The following is a 21,023-nucleotide window of genomic DNA, read 5'->3' on the forward strand; positions in this document are numbered from 1 at the left end:
TTTTCTTACCTGGGCCGTGGGCTCCAGAATGTTCTGCAGTCTTCTTCCTATTTGTCCTCCTCGCCTTTTGAAGACCTTTATGAGTTTGTCAGATAGCACATCCATCTGCGAGAGTAATCTGGACTGCAGTGGCATGGTGGTAATGCGCTTAAACTCTGCATTTATCTAAAAAGAGAAGTTGTCACATAAAAATGCTGTCAAAATCTCAAATCTCACAAGGTTACATCCACACAAAGTTGTTATTTTTTGTCATATTACTATTTATTAGCTATGGGTCCCATGTTGCTGAGCAGTTCTATAGTTGCCCTTACTTCCATACCACCCAAAGCCTGTTTGCAACCACAGCAGTTGCCTCCTTCTGGCCATTTTGCAGTTCTGCCAAATGACCCAGAAACTACATCTATTATTGTCATATACACATCAAGGTCTTTCATTAATACTTAGTTAAATTAGTTAATTTGACCTTTCCAGAAAATTTACCTTACAGAATGTGAGATAACATATGCAAATCTTCACCCCCCCCCCAACAGAGCCCACCCCATGGCAAACTAGCTTATTTAACTGTTTAACTAAAACATTTTAGGTACAACCAGTTAACTAAATGGACACGAGTTTGTTAGTCTGTATTCACTGAGATAAAACAAGCGGATGTGACTAGGGTTGCCAACTCCCTGAAAAATAAATAAGGGACACCTCGTGGCCAGGGCCGGGCGACCCAGTTGTCTTCACCCTTCCCAGTGTGGTGAATTTTCTAGCTCTTTTTTTGTGTGTGAAATTATTTTTTTAACCATTTGACTTGAAGTTGATTTAAGTAGATGCATATTCTATTCTTTGTGATATGAACACATGTGAAACAAATGATCATTTAGCCATTTATTTTTAGCTCAAAATGACAACATTAACACAGTAAAACAGGTCTCTTTCTTAAACAGAAGCCTGTCATGCTTAACTTTTGAGAATATAAGTAAATCTTTCTTTAAAAGCACTCTGTCCTGCTTAACTTAAAATAATAGAAAACAATAGAAAGAAAAATATTCTTGTAACAGTGCACATTTAGTGCATTTAGTACAATTGGCTTCAGTTGAGGTATTATTTCAGCTTTTCTAATGCTAATCAGCTGCTCCTGTTTGTAAACCCGCTTGTTCCCATGATTACGCATCATAACTCATCATCATTATTCATCTATGTATTACTTTTATGTATTAGTCATCAATTTGTTGTAATCATCTATCCTTGCAGTTGTTTATTACACAAAATAAATTATATTATCACACTTCTGGCCACATAGCGCTGATATTCACTGCACATGCCCATATTAACGTTTTCCAGCCAGGTGTTTTCCTTTTCCCCATTCTTCCCTTTCTCTGAGGGGAACAAACATTGCTGCTCTAATGCTGGGCTCACACTGTGCGATTTTTGGCCCATTTTGAGCCGATTTTTGAGTGATCGGACCGATTTTGGCCTTCATCGTGCGTCGTGTAGTATACGTGGGGTAACGAGAAGTGATTAACACCTCACGACCAGCTCCCGATCATCAATCGCTCGTGAGGGTGTTACCACAGGCGCTCACACTGCTCACGCGCAAACGTAAACGTTGGTGAAAAAGACGGCGCAGCACGGCTGTGCAGCGTGTGATCTGGACACAAGCGATGGAGGCACAACTTGTAGAACTTTGGAAAGCTCATCCGAGCCTTTTCGATGTGGCATCACAAAATTATCACGACCACAACAACCGTGAAAATAGTTGGATTTACACTGCTGCTCAATCACAGCTGCCTGATCAATGTTTTTCATTAGCAATTTAGCAAAGTTGATGGTAGTGGTGTGTCTGTGTGAGTGAAAGACAGAGAGAGCGAGCGACAGATTTTCTGTTATAACCTTCATGTTATGGAGGCACAGTGTGAGCACTCAGGTCGCATCAGAGCATCGGGCGGTATAGTGTGAGAGTACATCGTAGGGTTGCCAACTCCCTGAAAAATAAATAAGGGACACCTCGTGGCCAGGGCCGGGCGACCCAGTTGTCTTCACCCTTCCCAGTGTGGTGAATTTTCTAGCTCTTTTTTTGTGTGTGAAATTATTTTTTTAACCATTTGACTTGAAGTTGATTTAAGTAGATGCATATTCTATTCTTTGTGATATGAACACATGTGAAACAAATGATCATTTAGCCATTTATTTTTAGCTCAAAATGACAACATTAACACAGTAAAACAGGTCTCTTTCTTAAACAGAAGCCTGTCATGCTTAACTTTTGAGAATATAAGTAAATCTTTCTTTAAAAGCACTCTGTCCTGCTTAACTTAAAATAATAGAAAACAATAGAAAGAAAAATATTCTTGTAACAGTGCACATTTAGTGCATTTAGTACAATTGGCTTCAGTTGAGGTATTATTTCAGCTTTTCTAATGCTAATCAGCTGCTCCTGTTTGTAAACCCGCTTGTTCCCATGATTACGCATCATAACTCATCATCATTATTCATCTATGTATTACTTTTATGTATTAGTCATCAATTTGTTGTAATCATCTATCCTTGCAGTTGTTTATTACACAAAATAAATTATATTATCACACTTCTGGCCACATAGCGCTGATATTCACTGCACATGCCCATATTAACGTTTTCCAGCCAGGTGTTTTCCTTTTCCCATTCTTCCCTTTCTCTGAGGGGAACAAACATTGCTGCTCTAATGCTGGGCTCACACTGTGCGATTTTTGGCCCATTTTGAGCCGATTTTTGAGTGATCGGACCGATTTTGGCCTTCATCGTGCGTCGTGTAGTATACGTGGGGTAACGAGAAGTGATTAACACCTCACGACCAGCTCCCGATCATCAATCGCTCATGAGGGTGTCACCACAGGCGCTCACACTGCTCACGCGCAAACGTAAACGTTGGTGAAAAAGACGGCGCAGCACGGCTGTGCAGCGTGTGATCTGGACACAAGCGATGGAGGCACAACTTGTAGAACTTTGGAAAGCTCATCCGAGCCTTTTCGATGTGGCATCACAAAATTATCACGACCACAACAACCGTGAAAATAGTTGGATTTACACTGCTGCTCAATCACAGCTGCCTGATCAATGTTTTTCATTAGCAATTTAGCAAAGTTGATGGTGGTGGTGTGTCTGTGTGAGTGAAAGACAGAGAGAGCGAGCGACAGATTTTCTGTTATAACCTTCATTTTATGGAGGCACAGTGTGAGCACTCAGGTCGCATCAGAGCATCGGGCGGTATAGTGTGAGAGTACATCGTGACATACGAACTTCTAACCCCTGCGAGTCAATCGTGCAGTTTGAGCAGGAGCTGAATAACGTGACTGAAAAAAATCGCACAGTGTTTGCCCAGCTTTAGGTGTACTGTCATCCGAGACTTGCACCGCAGAGTCGGCGTTTGTTCCCCTGTTGGCCATGCTTCTTGTTGTGGTCATCTGTTGTCTTCCGGTATTTTCTCCGCAAGCGACCTTTCCTCGACCAATGAGATGAGCGGTAATCTGAATTGTCATACTCGAATTGTCATAAGTGTGCTGTCAGCTCATTGGTCACAAAGCAGGAGAGGGGCTGGGAATTATGTTTTCAAACAAAGTGTTAATTCCATAAACATTTATAGACTACTTTTGATTCTCACTGTATTACGGGACAAAGTGCGTCCCTTATTAGCTCAATACGGGACGTGTACTTTTGTTTCGAAATACGGGACGATTCCGTATTTTAAGGGACGGTTGGCAACCCTAATTGCTAGTGTTACATGCTAGGGTTAGCTAAAAACTTAGCACTCAAACTCTTTGAAAGTAGAAGTTTTGAAATTTCTGGTTTTTGAAACCCTTCAAAATATGGAGTACAAAACCACTGGATGATGTCACAGGGTCTACGTTCATGTTTCATATCTGCAAAACCTCGAGGCCTCAAAATGAGGCCTTTAGTAGCGCTTTTTTATACAGTCTGTGGATTAGCATCCCGCCTTAAACTTTGCATGAGCACATTGGGTGCAGATCATACTTCCTTTGACCTCTCAGTTAATCTAATAAAAAAGTATTCAAGTAAAAAAATGGTACCTTGGATTACCTCAAGCTTCTGTTTTGTACAGTTATAATGAGCACAGAAACCTCCACGTACACAAGTAGGGTTGCCAACTCCCTGAAAAATAAATAAGGGACACCTCGTGGCCAGGGCCGGGCGACCCAGTTGTCTTCACCCTTCCCAGTGTGGTGAATTTTCTAGCTCTTTTTTTGTGTGTGAAATTATTTTTTTAACCCTTTGACTTGAATTTGATTTAAGTAGATGTGTATTCTTTGTGATATGAACACATGTGAAACAAATGATCATTTAGCCATTTATTTTTAGCTCAAAATGACAACATTAACACAATAAAACAGGTCTCCTTCTTAAACAGAAGCCTGTCATGCTTAACTTTTGAGAATATAAGTAAATCTTTCTTTAAAATAACTCTGTCCTGCTTAACTTAAAATAATAGAAAACAATAGAAAGAAAAACATTCTTGTAACAGTGCACATTTAGTGCATTTAGTACAATCGGCTTCAGTTGAAATATTATTTCAGCTTTTCTAATGCTAATCAGCTGCTCCTGTTTGTAAACCCGCTTGTTCCCATGATTACGCATCTTAACTCATCATCATTATTCATCTATGTATTACTTTTATGTATTAGTCATCTATTTGTTGTAATCATCTATCCTTGCAGTTGTTTATTACACAAAATAAATTATATTATCACACTTCTGGCCACATAGCGCTGATATTCATTGCACATGCCCATATTAACTTTTTCCAGCCAGGTGTTTTCCTTTTCCCATTCTTCCCTTTCTCTGAGGGGAACAAACATTGCTGCTCTAATGCTGGGCTCACACTGTGCGGTTTTAGGCCCATTTTGAGCCGATTTTTGACCGATTTTGGCCTTCATCGTGCATCGTGTAGTATACGTGGGGTAACGAGAAGTGATTAACACCTCACGACCAGCTCCCGATCATCAATCGCTCGTGAGGGTCTCATCACAGCCGCTCACACTGCTCGCGCGCAAACACGTAAACGTTGGTGTAAAAGATGGAGCAGCACGGCTGTGCAGCGTGTGATCTGGACACAAGCGATGGAGGCACAACTTGTAGAACTTTGGAAAGCTCATCCGAGCCTTTTCGATGTGGCATCACAAAATTATCACGACCACAACAACCGTGAAAACAGTTGGATTTACACTGCTGCTCAATCACAGCTGCCTGATCATGTTTTTCATTAGCAATTTAGCAAAGTTGATGGTGGTGGTGTGTGTGTCTGTGTGAGTGTAAGACGGAGAGAGAGAGAGCGCGACAGATTTTCTGTTATAACCTTCGTGTTATGGAGGCACAGTGTGAGCACTCAGGTCGCATCAGAGCATCGGGCGGTATAGTGTGAGACCCTGCATCGTGACCTACCAACTTCTAACCCCTGCGAGTCAATCGTGCAGTTTGAGCAGGAGCTGAATAACGTGACTGAAAAAATCGCACAGTGTTTGCCCAGCTTTAGGTGTACTGTCGTCCGAGACTTGCACCGCCGTGTCGGCGTTTGTTTCCCTGTTGGCCATGCTTCTTGTTGTGGTCATCTGTTGTCTTCCGGTATTTTCTCCGTAAGCGACCTTTCCTCGACCAATGAGATGAGCGGTAATCTGAATTGTCATACTCGAATTGTCATAAGTGTGCTGTCAGCTCATTGGTCACAAAGCAGGAGAGGGGCTGGGAATTATGTTTTCAAACAAAGCGTTAATTCCATTAAAAGTTATAGACTACTTTTGATTCTCACTGTATTACGGGACAAAGTGCGTCCCTTATTAGCTCAATACGGGACGTGTACTTTTGTTTCGAAATACGGGACGGTTGGCAACCCTAGATGTGACTGGGCACACACTGAAAAAAAGCTAATGCACATAATATTGTCCCGCAGCTTAAGCTAGCATTATCGTTAGTTAACTTAAGGAATGACTTGTTTTTTACATTATGTTGCTCAACAGCAATTCATGAGAAAAACTTCCCCATCTAATGGATGTTCTCTTCGTTTCCTCTCAAACATGTAGTTTTCAGTTTACCTCGACAAAGTAAAGCTCAGCACCAAACGTAAACGAAGCAACGACAAAAAATGGCGGACCGCCACAGTGAATTTTCCCTCGCAGAACACGCCCTGGGGGGTGGAGTTTCAACAGAAAACGTAACTATTTTCTGTTATTTTGATATGACTGGTTTTAAAAGACTGAACATCCTTCTAAAACAAGTGAAAGGCGTGAGACTTAATTATGTTTAGACCAAAAATATAACTGATTCATGTTGGATATATTTACTGTATTTTTACTAATTTAACAACGTCATCATTGCATTAGTTGCTTTATGCTATAGCATTACGCTTACATTAGCTTGAAGCTCAAGGTCGTCATTTTATTTAATTTCTTTTTCTGGGCTTACAAACAGGACACACAGCATTTAGATAACCGTTACACTGAATCTTGGGTCTGTGTTGAGTCTTCCAGCTGCTGACTACAGAAGCTAGATTGACCTTTCAGCATGTTTTTAGCGGCTGTGGCTATGTGCTGGTAATGTTACCGTGTGTGAGCAGTCACATTGGCAGCAGACATGTTTCAACAAACTAGTCATATCCCAGCCCTACATTAGCTTGTTTAATGGTTAAGACACTGCAGGTACCACCACTTACTACAGACACCGATGCAAGTTTGTAATAGTCTGGTAATTTAGACTGAAAGAATATACAAACAATATTAACTCACATTATATATGTTAATTACTAATTTGCTTATCGCATAATTTCGGTTACCATTAGCTAACTGGAGCTAGCTAACATTGGCCTTTCATGGTTTTCGATAAACAGCCCACATACCTGTAAAATGACAACACCCCAGTAAAAGTCCACATATATAAAGGGTCTACACTCTTTCTCACTGGTGTGTTAGCTTTAAAATCCTATTTACCTTCAAGTGTAAAACTCCAGATGGTAGTAGATTTTCCAAAGCGAGAGACAAAAATGGCGGACAGTGCAGCCGATTTTTCCTTTCCAGGGGGCGGAGCTTGAGGATAAAACACGACTAACTTGTTTCTTTTCAACATGATTTGTTCTAAAAGAATGAATATTCTTAAAGAATATGTGAAAAGTAAAAGACAAAAATATGTTTAGATGTGAAATTTAAATTAGTCATGCTGGATATATGAAGTAATTCTACGCAGATTCAACAACCACCCTATTGCATTTTTTTCAGTGTGTCTTTGTTTGTAATTTTCCTTAATGAGACTTGAGAGCTAATTGTAATCCAACACAGATGAAGACAAAGTGGGACAGACGCCAAACTAACTTCCCCCCCTAAGCCATTACACCCCAAATTGTTGTATTTTCAGCAATTTAATGTAGATTTAACAGCCAATAAAAACAATAAACATGGATTATTCCAAGAAAATAAAAACCTTAAGTGTTCTTAAAACGACATGGAGCTACTTTTCAGGCTAAATGATTGATTTCCTGAGGAAGGGATGGGTTGAATAAAGGGGATTGTGGTTGTAACAAAGGGCTCCTGGTGCCAGGTGGTTAGCCACAGTGATACAGTACCACCCACAACCCATCACAGCCTCCCAGAGGTGACCTACTGTGCGAAGAATGAGCTGTTTACTAGTGTTTTGTTGTTTTTTTCACTTTACACGTCTGCTTAAAAGCTTCAGTAGTTTTTGTTCGGTTTGGTTGCACTCCAACTAAAATAAAATAAAATAATAATAATAATAATAATAATAATAATAATAATAATAAAAACGCGGTAGCAACACATTTGCATAGCATTCACTATATGTAAACATACATCCTTTACATCCTTTAAATATGCCATCTATCTATTAAAAATGTTTAAAAACATTTATAACGTGCATATGTCTCTCTCTTTCTGTTACACACACATTTTATGTGTGTTGTCCTGAAATGTAAACGCATTTTGATTCTCCTTTAAATAATAAATAGGCATACATTTGAAAACAATAGCATGTCGTTTATATTGATCTATTTTATGCAATAAAACGGGCGTATTTCTGTTGAAAGAAATGACGAATGCAGATTTCCTCATCAAGAATAAAACTTGTTAACTTGTTAACTTGGAATGGTCCCGCCCACCCGGCTGCATCATCAAGCATCATCCGGGCCGGAGCCGACATCCCTGACGTCAGCCCGCTCCCCTGAAGCACCGGTCCGACCGGAGCGCTTCGGTATAAACTTGGAGCGGAGGGACAACCAGCTCAGTCAGAGCGGCAAATACAAGAACACTCAGAGTTACTGCAAAGACAACGAGAAGAGATCCTTTCAGAAGATTTCGTGTCTGGTAAGAGCTTTTTTCCTCCTTTGTATTAAGATGTCACCGCGCTGGAGGTTTACATGCACCAGAGGATTCTCCTGCAACAAACTCCGTTTTACTACGTTTCCCTGTCGCTCGTTATTATGAAACAGTAATTATTAAAGGTTATTCAGTTAATTGGATCCGCTTTATGTGATGATGATAATGGTGTTGCAGGGATTTTGCGCGGTTCCAACTAAACGTGTCAATTGGAATTAATTATCATGTTTTATAAAAAACAATCAAAAGGAACTGAACATTTTTTTTAACTGGTGTGTAGTCTTGTGATAGAGATATATTAAGGTGTCTCTTGGCATATAATGCCATAGATTAAAACAATTAGAATAATAGTACAGCATAAACAGCCAAAACTGTACTAACAAGTGTTTCAGCTAATACAGGATGTCGGTTAAGGTGTGATTTTTTTCTTTGTCTATTTAATGTCATGCACGTTGCAGCACCACTCATAAAAGTTTTGGGTAAGCTGTGTGAGGAAAAAAAACTATCTTGCAGCCTATGAAGTCATTTATGTGGAACATCTCATACTTTTCTCACCCTGACCTCAGCAGCTCTCTACATCCTCCTCCACCTGCTAAGTTTGGTGGGAGTCTAAAATCACATACAGCACTTTTCAATTTGCGTAATCAAAACTGACACAAATTGCTGTACAGCTTCTTTAAAACATGGTGATATCGTGCTTTGCTGCTGGACTGTGTGTGTATTATCAAGCTGGATTCCACAATGCCTCAGTATGTGTTTCTGTGTACCAGCTTGAGCCAAGCCGAGTGTGGCTAATGAGCTGGATCTGCGTCTGAGCTGGCGCCCTTGAGAGCGTTCTCCTCCTTAGCATCTGTCAGCGCTGATGTTCTCCATCGCACTGATAATCTGTACTGCTGTGTGCTGAGAGAAAGTAGAGTTTGTAACTGGTATCTGCTTTCCTGGCAGTGTGGTCAGCTGGATTTTTGCCTTACACTTATGTTTGTGAGTCATAGGATCAGCACCTGGGGTCTTACAGCTTTAAGCCTTCTTATATATCTGTAGTCTTCCTTTCTGACCAAACCTTCATTTACTTCACACAATGGCCTCGAGACTGGATGTAAAATACATCAATGCCTACGTGTGTCTCTGCAGACCTCGAGCTGGTGTGACTCAGGAGGATTCATTCTCTTTCTGCTGACCTCTGGGATTTAATTCCCCAGAACACCCTACCGTTTTTTTGCCTTTCTTCGGTTTCTTTCTGAGGTCTTCATCCTTGCATCCTGTCCTGCATAGCTGTCTCAGATTCCACTATCTCGCCACTTCTAACATCAGCAACTGCTCCCATAACCTGCATTTCTTCATTTTAGGAGCTTGGGTTTCATTCCGATAAAGATTGCAAAGTATCATATTGCACACAGAGGGAAGGCAACAATGCTGCTCTCTGTTCTGTGGGAGTTTACGGAGCCAGATCACAGCTGCTTTGTTGAAGCTTGACTGAAATCCCCCGAGTAAAGAATGCATAATACCTTCGAAACATCTTACATGACATCACATGCCATGACAGATCCTAACAGTCACTCTACACACATGCAAACCTCTTACTCAAAAGAATAATACCTACTGAAAGTATGGTAAAGATTCAGCAATACCATCAGGTCAGACCTGTTCAACGCTTTAAAGTTCAGAACCTCTTCTGAGAAATACCAGTAAGAAACCAACTGTAAATTTTTACGCTGTAAAGGTGTTTCCTCTGCTAATTCCCCCATGTGCACCAGTGTGAACAGTCCTCCCACTCTTCACTACTTTATTAAGTATCAAGTGTGATATTTGTGTAGATGAGAGACGGGAAGAGTGACCACAAACATGCTCAAAGTACTAGAAATTTGAATTTCACACAGAGGTGTAAACTTTGTTCCTTCACAGTCTCTAACTTTAACATTTCAGCTTTGTCTCTAGTAGAGAAGCATGCCTGACCCTTTTTAAACTCAGTTGCTACTAATTTTTGCTGAAAAATCTGATGTCAGAGACCGTGGACAGCACTTAAGACCGATTCCTTAAAAACACCAAAGTAGCATGAACATAACTGCTCTATGTGTGTGTTTGTGTCTGTGTGCATCTTATCATCTGCTGCATATGTTTGCTGTTTTCACATGCTGCAACTCATAGCAGCTGTTATGACTCACAGTCTGACTGTTGCTACTCTGAAAATGCTTTCATTTCTTCCATTCATAACTGACCCACTAACTGGGGGAACCACACTCTCCACAGAGTGCATACTTGGTTGTACATGTTTCAGCTACTAAAAGTCTGGGTGTAACAGACCAGTGTGTTAAGCCTCTCAGTGCCAGAAAGCTGTATTGTGTCTCATTTAGAGTTTACTGCTATTTATTGCTTAGGATACTGTTTTAGATCAGCTAGGGTTATAAACTGTTATAAGATCATTGCTACTGCAAAGTGGACCAAAGACTACATAGATATCTGTAATTAGTTGGAATACTGTAATAAGATTCCATATTTTACACTTTTATTATTATTACAACATTAAATTTAAGTCATATCAGATATTTTCCTTTTGAAATAGCCACTTTTTTAGTTAAAAACAGATTAAAATAGGCCAGACAGATAAATGTCTGACTTTTTGTCCATGCTTCTGCATTATTATCCACATAGATGCATTAAAAGTTGTAAAACCGACCATATAAAACATATAGTTGTACTGTAAGATTACCAAAGGAATGTTGTTTTTTTATGGCCCCCAATTGGGCCTCCACATGAAAGATATACTAGAAAGGGTGGATGCACATATGTTAACATCCGATGAGTGTTTGTCGGCAAGTGTTTTCGTGCTTGCGTGTGTTGATATGTACGCCCGTTTCCTAGATACATGGGGCCTGTGCTGGTTGTGTTATAGCAGGAAACACATGTTTTAAGCTGACAGGGCCAGAGAGAGAAAGAGGGGCGACTGCACTGAGCTGAACAGCTGCACAAAGGAAACAAAAAAGAAAGTAGAGTTTTGTTGTCGCCCTGCCAGTTAGGTTCCACTGGGGGGTTACAGCACAGGACAACAGGGTTTTTATTTGTCAGAGTCAAGAACAGCCTCCAAGAGACCTGCGTTCTTAATGGTGAGTGTGTGAATTTGTGTTTTCATAGTCAAACTCTGAGAGGGAGTCTTTGTTCAAACAATGAGGAGAATGAACACTAAATCTTTGTGTGTGGGAGTGTTGATTAGCTCCACGTTCCTGAGCACTTTGTGCGTGTATGTGCGTGTATGTGTGTGTGTGTGTGGGTGTTTCATATATACTGATATATGAAAACACAATGCAGTTTTCTATTAGCTCAGTCAACCGCAGAAGGTGATTCAGTGAAGAACAAGCCAAAAGAGAAGAGAGGGCAAAATGTATGCAGATGTGTCTAGGTCTTTGCATGCTTGTTCATGTCAGAGATTTTTTGGACTATTTTAAAATCACTTGGAAATTCTTTATATGGATATTTTTTAACTTTTCAGGTCAATTGTGTCCAGTGTTGTCCTTTTTTCTTTCTTTCGACTCCTGCTTCTACTCACCCCTCCTTCTTCTGTGACTCATGTTTACTCACACTTGATTGAGGAGCTACAGATGCTCCTCTCTACCACTTTTCTGCATAATTAGACTCTTCTATAACAGAAATGGAGCAAGTGGGATATCAAACAAAAAAAAGGAAATATAAATTTAGTTACTTTTTCTTGGTCTTTTGTTTTTTCCTTGAACTTCCCTTTGAAGTTCTGAGTCACTTTGTCCTCACACAGCTGCTGCTTTGCTCTGGTAGAGCAGGAAAGCTCACAGGATGGTTCAGAAACTGTTTTTCTAGTGTGCTGCGTTTCATCGCTCGAGGGCTGTCTGGACTGTGTTGTTTGATGTGGCGATCACGCTTTCATTTTTTTTAGTTTTTTTAAAGACTTTATCTGTGTCCTGTTTATTCCCAATGGGAAAGAAGTAGATTAAATGACAGACAGTGATAATAGAGTCTTTTTTGGTATGTAAATTTTTAAATAAATAGGATGATATGGCCTCATAGGAACGTAAAAATAAGTGAACTGAATATAGGTCAGCATTGAGTTTATTCACTTTCCTATGAGACAGCTCTGCAAATGCTGCTAAAACTTCCTCTCTGAGTCAAGAAGTCAGCTCGGCTTCAAGAAACAAGGAATGACCCCCAGGTTCCCACAGCTACCCCACCTCCCCCCACCCTTTCCTCTCAGAAACAAGCTTAGGGATGGAGGAAGGACCTACAGTACAGCTGGGAGGAGGTGACCAGTGTTCATCATTTTCCTGTGATTGTTGGCTTAGTATTGGTGACAGATTAAGGAGAAAAGCTTAGATTAACATGAACATGACTTCACTTTCAAGTCAGTCACCTGACTGAATGTCGAATATTTGAAGTGATCTGAATTGTTCCGGTTTTTGCACAGCTGCAAGTGTGTACGTAGTGACAATGACAGCGATGGTTAATGTCTCGATATGCAAAGAACATATTAACTTTGAGAGAAAGTGGAAAAAGAAGGAGTCGGTTTTGTCTTTATTTATGACCTATTTCACAGCTTTAGGAAATGACTATTCATAATTTTTATATTTCTCATAAACCATTGTAAACACAGTCACGTAGCTGCCAATGTATGCTATTCTTTGTCTGTGTTTTATTCCCTGATCCATCCATATGTCCATATAAAACTGCTTCTAATATGTGCATGTGTTTTCTCACTCCAGCAAACAGAAGACCTCTGGAAAAACCATGACCAGGTCACTGCAACTAATAGTGCTCCTCTGTGCTCTCTGCTGCTGCCTAGCGGACAATGTAAGTACTACAGAACAGTACCTTAAGCTGTCTTCAACCTACTGAAAATCCTGCATATTTTACAAGGGCTTATCTCAATACAGTCCAATTCCTGTGGTTTATTATCCACTTGAGCAAACATTTAGCCCGTTTAATGTGTTTGAATTTGTGTTTTTGCTGTATGACAGTGTGCCACTGACTAGCGATAGCATTCATCAGCATTTTATTTTAAATTGTCTAATTTAAAGTTCATACGCTGACTGTTGCTTGAGCTGGAGGCTGAAGCCGTTCATCCAGTTCCCATGCATGTCTGCTCCATGTTTTACTGGTCCTTTCTATTGCAGGTGGAGCTTCTCCGCACTAAGAGAGGGACTCGTTTTTACAGAGGTGAGCCTTACAGGCAGCCAGCCAGAGGGACGCTTTTGATTATTCATGTCCAGAAGTCTTCACCTTCCACTGACACCTCCTGTGAGCCTCATTGTACTTTTGTTCATCTCCTCTAATAACACCAACTTCTTCTTCATAATCATCAGTCTTTTCATTTTTTGCTGTCAGCCACGTGTTTGTGTTCCTCCCTCCTGTGTTTTTATGTTTCTAACAGTATGACAGTTATGTTTTTCTGTGTTTTCTATCATTTTATTGGTTGTATACTTATGTTTGTGTGGTGTTTTCAGTACTTTGCATGGATAGTGAGACGTCTGCTGTGCGTAGTTTTGGGGACACTTGGCTACAATGGAAGGGGCAGCGTGTGGAGTATTGCCGTTGTGATTTAGGAGGACGAGCGCGTTGTCATATTGTGCCCGTAATCAGTGAGTGTGACATGGATGCACATACACACAAACACAAGGAGACTGTCTGACTGACTTTTCTAATCAGTGTTTTGTTTCCATTGAGCAGAATTTAAATGTACTATTTGTTTATCTGTCTGTCAGTCTTCTTTCCTGCCCTCACTGCCCTCTGCCTTCTATTATAACTTCAGTTCACCTCTAACGGGCTGTTATAACCTCAAATGATTATTTTTTGTTGGCTTGCCTCGGTTATGTGTCCAAATCCCTGTTATTTCAGTGCATCCAAACGAAGAGCTGCTGGGTTTTCTGTGTTTTTGAGTGGGCGTCGTTTAGTCTGAGATTATTTGAACTAGATTCTCCAGACATGCCCTCGTGCGTACTTTCACCCCCACTGACGAATTCTGTGAAGGCTGATTACCCCTCCCTCAGTCAAATTACAACCACATTTTCAGTCTGCCAAACTGCAACATCTGTGAGCTCATACCACTGGGAGTGACAGCAGAGCTGTTATTCTAAGCGTCGGCCTTTAGGAAATGTTGAAATAATAAATGAAAACGAGGACTGCAGATGGCATGAAACCACTTCTGCTCTACAGAGAAATCCTTGACCTGACATAAAAAGTTTCAAAAAGAAACTATGATGATATTTACTACAAGTAACAAGAAAGTCCGGGTGAACCATGCACAAAGACTTTTGCATAATCCTCAATGTTTCACTGTAGTATATGACACACAAGCCTCAAACCCAATCTGTGCAGTGGTCATGGCACATCCATCATATACTAACTATTTAAACTGTTAGTGGATGACGTGTGGCTGACTAAACGGCGCTCTGTCTGCCTCTTCCAGACTGCTACGTGTCTCAGTGTTATAATGGAGGAACCTGCAAGGAAGCTGTGTACACTTCAGACTACATCTGCCAGTGTCCCCGAGGCTTCACTGGGGCTCAGTGTGAGATCAGTGAGTATTCAAGAAACACCTAAACACCTAAATCGTGGGTTTTCAGCTAGCGAACGACCAGAGATATAAAAATAACAATTAATATAATTTCATTATGTTTTCATTTCAATTTCAAAAGTGCCAAAAATCTTATTCTTTCTAATTAACAATCCCAAACCACAAATATTCAGTTTACAGTTACAGAACAGAAAAAAAAGCAACAATGAAAAAGCTGTTAAAGAAGAGTTCACTCCAAGTTTTCAACATAAAACTCGCCAGTAATCGTTTTTTGGTGACCTAGGTGACTCAAATGATGGTAAATAAAAAAAGGAAAGAAATCCACAAACTTTGTTGTGAAAACTTTATAGTAATAACTAATTTTGGTTGCCAAACCAAAGAAGCTGCAACACAGCTCAACCAAGGGTGGTTGCACTCAGTATTTCCTTCCTTTCTGTCACAAGAATACACCTTTTATCATGGGTAGATGGACACTACCGATGGTTTATATGATCAGTGTTTATAGGTTGGCTTTAAATTCAGGTGTTTTCTACCTCCTCCAGTATTAACATCAGTATAAAAACTGTGCACCAGGAGCTTCATGGCATGGGTTTCCATGGCCCAGCAGCTCCTGTAGGTGTAATGTGTAGGTCTTACATGAAATTTGTAGATGTTCATGAGCAACAAAGTCACGATTTCTGGAAAGAGACACTGACTTTTTCAGATGATTTTTTTGTTTACAGCTATGAGGCCCATAAGGCGAGTGTCACTTATATTTAGGACAAAGCAACATTTCAATAACCAGAGTCTCCAATACTGGACAGGTCACACCTAAACAACCTAAAATAGACAAATAGCACTACAGGCTGGAGCAAAACACATGCGATTGATTTGTACTGTGCTTTTAAAGCAGCAGTGACTTCGGGTGTGTCCATAAACTGGTGGTCTGATTAAAGCTTGTTAGTAACTTTTGATAAGATCACAGTCTGACTGTGTGACTCATACTACTGGTGTCATGGGCCTGTGGTTTGGAGGGAAGACATAAGGATCATAAAGGATGGAAAGACATTCTGGGATATGAATGTTTTTGTTTCTGTGGCCCACTTTTAATCACTTGAAGGACACTCCACCCTCTCAGTGGAATAATTATCTGAACTTCAGCGGTCACAGGCAAATGATTTTAGTGAAAAAAACTACGAGTTAATATGGCCAGGCTATAAATCTGATGCATTTACAATCATCATAGGTTATGTTTGGTCACTGTTTTAAAACCACTAATTGGAAAACAGCGATATAAATGCTATTAGGGCACAAATTTAAAGCCTTATGTAAGAAATAGCAATGTTTTCAGAATTTATCCAAAAGCTTTTTAATAGTCTACAGCTTTTTCAAATCTAAAAAACCCCTGAAAAAAACAAGAACAAGACATATTATGTCGGAACAACTTACTCAGACCAGTTATTACGTTAATATCAGTCTCATATATAAATTAGCGACTACCACTGTCTGTTTCTCTCTCCAACAGACACCAATGAGAAGTGTGTTGTGGGGCAGGGTGATGGGTACCGTGGCACCGCGAGTGTCAGCCAATCAGGAGCAGAGTGCATCAACTGGAACTCAACATCTCTGAGAGGAAGGAGGTTCACGGCTCGAAAAACAGACGCCATCAGCCTTGGACTGGGCAATCACAACTTCTGCAGGTACCTGTGCTGGAGCGTCTGCGTGAATATTTCATTTGCTATCTATAAAAAATAACAAGACTGGGATTGTTCGTCTTGAAAGCTGGTGGCCTGGTGTTAACAAATACTGGAGTAGACTGGAAAACATAATATCCGAGCCTTTTACGGAAGCTATGAAGATGTTCCCTTATTGTCTTTGTGTTTCTCCTTATGTCAGGAACCCTGACGGTGACAGCTCTCCCTGGTGTTACATCTATAAAGGCACACAGATTGAATGGGACTTCTGTTCTTTGCCCAGATGTTCAGAAGGTATAGATATACAAAATCCTAACATGTAGAAAGATCAAATACCATTAAATGTGGGCTTACATACATCTGTCCATATGTGCTCTTTGGAGCAGATAAGCACAGAGAATGTGCGCTCGGCTCTGGCCAGCAATACCGAGGCACAGCATCTGTCACCAAGAGCGGCTCTCGCTGCCTCCCGTGGGACTCTCCCGCTGTCAAGCGCAAGATGTACAATGCTTGGAGAACGGACGCATTGGAGCTGGGACTGGGCAGCCACAGTTTTTGCAGGTACATAGGCCAGCACCTATTTTAACTTCCTTATAATTGCAGTACATTTGATGTTCTACTTTTAAATGAGAAAAAAAATCTCTTTTTTTATTCAACAGAAATCCAGACAATGACGCAGGTCCATGGTGTCACACCTACAAAAATATGATTCTGACCTGGGAGCTGTGCGACGTACCAAAATGCTGTGAGTTCCTTTACATCAATGAGTTCATTTGGCAGCGATAGCAAAGACAGAAGTTAAATATTGAGACTGAGGATAACCATAGTTTTCCTTTCTTTAGCGAGACGTCCGCCTATGCCCACTCTTGACCCGCGTGCTCCCACCACTAATAACAATAACAGAGGTAGGATATCTTCACAGCCAGTGAAAACACCTCAGACATAACCAAAAGTCCCTCCTTCTGGGTGTCGATTAATCCTACTGTCGTTCAACCATCATTCTCCAACCTGTCTCTTCTGTAGGAACATGTGGCAAGCGTTTAGACAACACTTTATCCCAACCATCGTTCCGCATGTTTGGAGGCAGAGCGAGTGAAATCACGGAGCAGCCGTGGCAGGCGGCCATTAATTTTTACCAACCCCGTCACAAAAAGCACTTTCATCTATGCGGAGGAATCCTCATTGATTCCTGCTGGCTCCTGTCTGCTGCACACTGCTTTGAAGAAAGGTAGCACTGACTTCCAGCTTTCACACATGCACGCACATACACTAAACACTAGTCGAACGTGTTTGCCATATAGCAAACAAACGAGTGCGCTCTGTCTTTTCAGAAACGATGTAAATAAACTGCAAGTAATTTTGGGGAGAACGTTTCGGAAACAGAACTCCAGCAGCGAGCAGATTTTCAGCGTCGAGAAACTCTGGATCCACGAGAAATATGACAAGGAAACATACGACAATGACATCGGTGAGTGAACATTTCATTGTAACAGAAACAATAATCCAATATTTTTTTATCTTTGTTTCGAACTTTTCATTTATTAATATAAAAGTTTAAAAATAAACTTTTAAACACAGCAGTGTAAACCTATAGCCCAAATTAGGTTTTCAATACAGTGCGTAAACTTAAGATTAATTTCATAGTCGGTACAAAGAAAGGTATCGCTTGTACCTTAATCCAGAGACACAAATACACAATTGAACTTTTGGTCATGTCTTTGAGCTTTTGGCTTTGTATGATTTAGTCTGAGCCACAGCAGCCCCTCCCGACTGTATTTCAAACTTTCTGCAAGAAGGTAGGGTGAAAGGGGCCAAAAATGTCTAATTTTAAGAACATGACCTGAAAAGCTGCACCAAGGTCCTCTTTATAAGCACACAATCATTGCCAGACTAAAAAAAAGAGCTCTTAGTCAAACTGTTTGTGTGGAGAATTGAGGCTACTTTAGTCATACTTCAATGTTAATAATGAAAACAGAATGAGACGCTTTAGTGAACTTGTTTTCCTCCAGCAGTAATGATATGGAAGCTTAAGTGGGCAGCAGAGGCTTGTTAAAACTTTAACTCAACTCTCAGTCTTCATCCCACATTTTCCCAGTGCATTGCCTTGACTTTCCTTTGGTCACTTTCCACTTGCAGCTATTTTGAAACTTAAGACGGACTTTGGCATCTGTGCTGTAAACTCTCCAGAAGTTCTTCCGGCGTGTCTGCCCGAACGTGGGCTGGTGCTGCCCGACTGGACTGAGTGTGAGATCTCAGGCTACGGAAAAGACGCAGAATGTAAGAAAACTAAATCATAGCCTTTTTTTTTTTCATTTTTTATGGCTACTACTGTACTTATCGCACAGACAAGTTGGTGTCATTTTAAGTATCTGAGCAGCAGGGGACAGTATAGGCAATCTAAACTAATGCAACGCTCTCTTCACAGTTTCTCCAGAGTATTCTGACCGTGTTAAGAGAGGTTATGTTCGCCTGTGGCCCAAAGAGCGCTGTGTCCCAGGGGTGCTGTCTGGACGCACAGTTACCTCAAACATGCTGTGTGCTGGTGACACTCGAGGCCTGGACGACGCCTGCAAGGTGAGAACACCCACACTTATCCTCACAGTTAAATCATGCTCATAACATTATAACTTTTATTTTCTTTACACTTTCCCTTAAATTTGCTTCTTGGATTCAATTACAGGGAGACTCTGGTGGCCCGCTTGTCTGCAGATACAATGACAGGATGACTCTGATGGGTGTGATCAGCTGGGGCGATGGGTGTGGGCAGAAAGATAAACCTGGAGTCTACACCCGTGTCACCAATTACATTGACTGGATTAACAACATAGTTAAAGCAAACCCGGTTTAAATCAAAAGAAGATGCAAATGAGATGCTGGAGACTAAACGCAGAGGGTGGAACAAATATGTTTATCATTAAGTTGATAGACTGAGACACCCACTGGACTGTTGAGGGCTGGCTCTAGATCCCACCAGACAGAAAGCTTACGTGATAATGGCCATTTCTACAGAGACACACACGAAAGACCTCAATCGGGAGTTTTTGTGCTCCTGGGTTTTATGTTCGTTACAGTCTTCAGTGTGAAAGTGAAAAGATGAACTGAAAACACATTTTTTACCTTCTTTCTGGGAGGTTTTAAAGCTGTTTCCCCCCCTGAGCACTGGCAGTTAACCTATCTAGATAAATAGGAAAAAATATGGATATCCCTCTGCTTTTTGTGGTTGACTTTATGCTGGTTTATACAAAAATGACACAGTGGCACGCTTAAGATCAAAAGCACTTTTAATCCTCACTCAAAGCAGGCCTTTACTTTGCAGAGTACAGTGAAACACATGGGGATGTTTCTCCACAGGGCATTTTAAAGTCCTTTGTCAGGAGGACTTGTCTTATAGCTGAGAGATACATTTACTTAATTAGTTTAATGCAAAATGTTCTGCATTTGCTCACAAAAGGGCCTTCATCCAAACCACAATCTGCTGGTTCAGATTCTGCTTGTTTTTGCAGATTTTAATAGTTTGGCACTCTGCTGCGTTGCGCTGTAGATTTGAACTTGTGGGAGAAGGAAAACTGTGTCTTAGGAAGAGTTCAGCTGCACCTGGGCTGAGCCCATACTTGTATGTAACATGTATATTATATATTGTATACTGCTTATTGACTGCAAAACTCAAATCTGTAAGAAACTCATGTCTTTTGTGAGAATCTGGATTTTAGAAGTTTTGTATTAAGTTAATGTTCATGTTTGTTTTATATTATTTTGTAGAAATCTAAATATGTTACTTATCCCTGTATTGCCACTTGATAATTTATTGTTGCTTGATAATTGTTATTGCCTTTCTACCATATTCAGTAATACCATTGTCAATAAATAACATTTGAAATCATTTTATCAGATCATTTTAAGCTCATCTTTTTCTTTCTGTTGGAGGAAATTAAGTATGTTCAGTCTCATTTATAGATAACGACAGCCACCCTAACAGGTACACCTGTTCAACGGCTACAAACATCGATCTGGCCAATCACAGGACAGCAGCTCAGTGCATTTAAGCATGCAGACCTGATCAAAACTATTAGCTGAACTTCAAAACAAGCATTAGGATGGGTGATTTAAGAGACTTTGAACTTGACATAGTTGTTGGTGACTGACCAGCTGGTCTGAGTATTTCATAAACTGCTGAGAGAATGGTCCACAAAGGAGAAACTCAGTGAGTGGCAGTCCTCCCAATATAAATGCCTTGTTAACAGAGATCAAAGGCTAGAGTGCAGAAATAACCTAAAAAACAGTTGTTACAACCAAAGTATGCAGAAGAGCATGTCTGAAAGTATAACGTGGAGCCTTAACGCAGGAATGTTACAGCAGGACTGGATACCTCTCCTGTCAACTAGGAAGTAGAAACAGGCTCATTAAACTGGGACAGTAGAAGCCTGGAAAAATGTGGCTGGTCTGCTGAGTTTCAACTACATTCAG

The 21,023-nt window shown here is 40.6% G+C and overlaps 1 protein-coding gene across 1 annotated transcript; it reads left to right on the forward strand.

Annotated features, from left to right (window-relative positions):
* Positions 1–8,278: 8,278 nt before the first annotated feature.
* On the forward strand, positions 8,279–20,189 carry plat (plasminogen activator, tissue). The gene is made up of 15 exons (XM_085368518.1): positions 8,279–8,342; positions 13,076–13,163; positions 13,487–13,529; positions 13,817–13,951; positions 14,779–14,889; positions 16,391–16,565; positions 16,762–16,853; positions 16,946–17,120; positions 17,219–17,304; positions 17,402–17,464; positions 17,583–17,787; positions 17,891–18,027; positions 18,696–18,836; positions 18,985–19,133; positions 19,240–20,189. The coding sequence occupies exons 2-15, from the start codon at positions 13,101–13,103 to the stop codon at positions 19,405–19,407; spliced, it is 1,743 nt and encodes a 580-aa protein (XP_085224644.1). The 5' UTR covers positions 8,279–8,342; positions 13,076–13,100; the 3' UTR covers positions 19,408–20,189.
* The last annotated feature ends 834 nt before the right edge of the window (positions 20,190–21,023 follow it).

The sequence above is a fragment of the Diplotaxodon limnothrissa genome, linkage group LG12 (genome assembly GCF_057381915.1).
Source record: "Diplotaxodon limnothrissa isolate DT_005_m linkage group LG12, D_limnothrissa_male_GT1.1, whole genome shotgun sequence".
In the NCBI taxonomy this organism is placed as follows: domain Eukaryota; kingdom Metazoa; phylum Chordata; class Actinopteri; order Cichliformes; family Cichlidae; genus Diplotaxodon; species Diplotaxodon limnothrissa.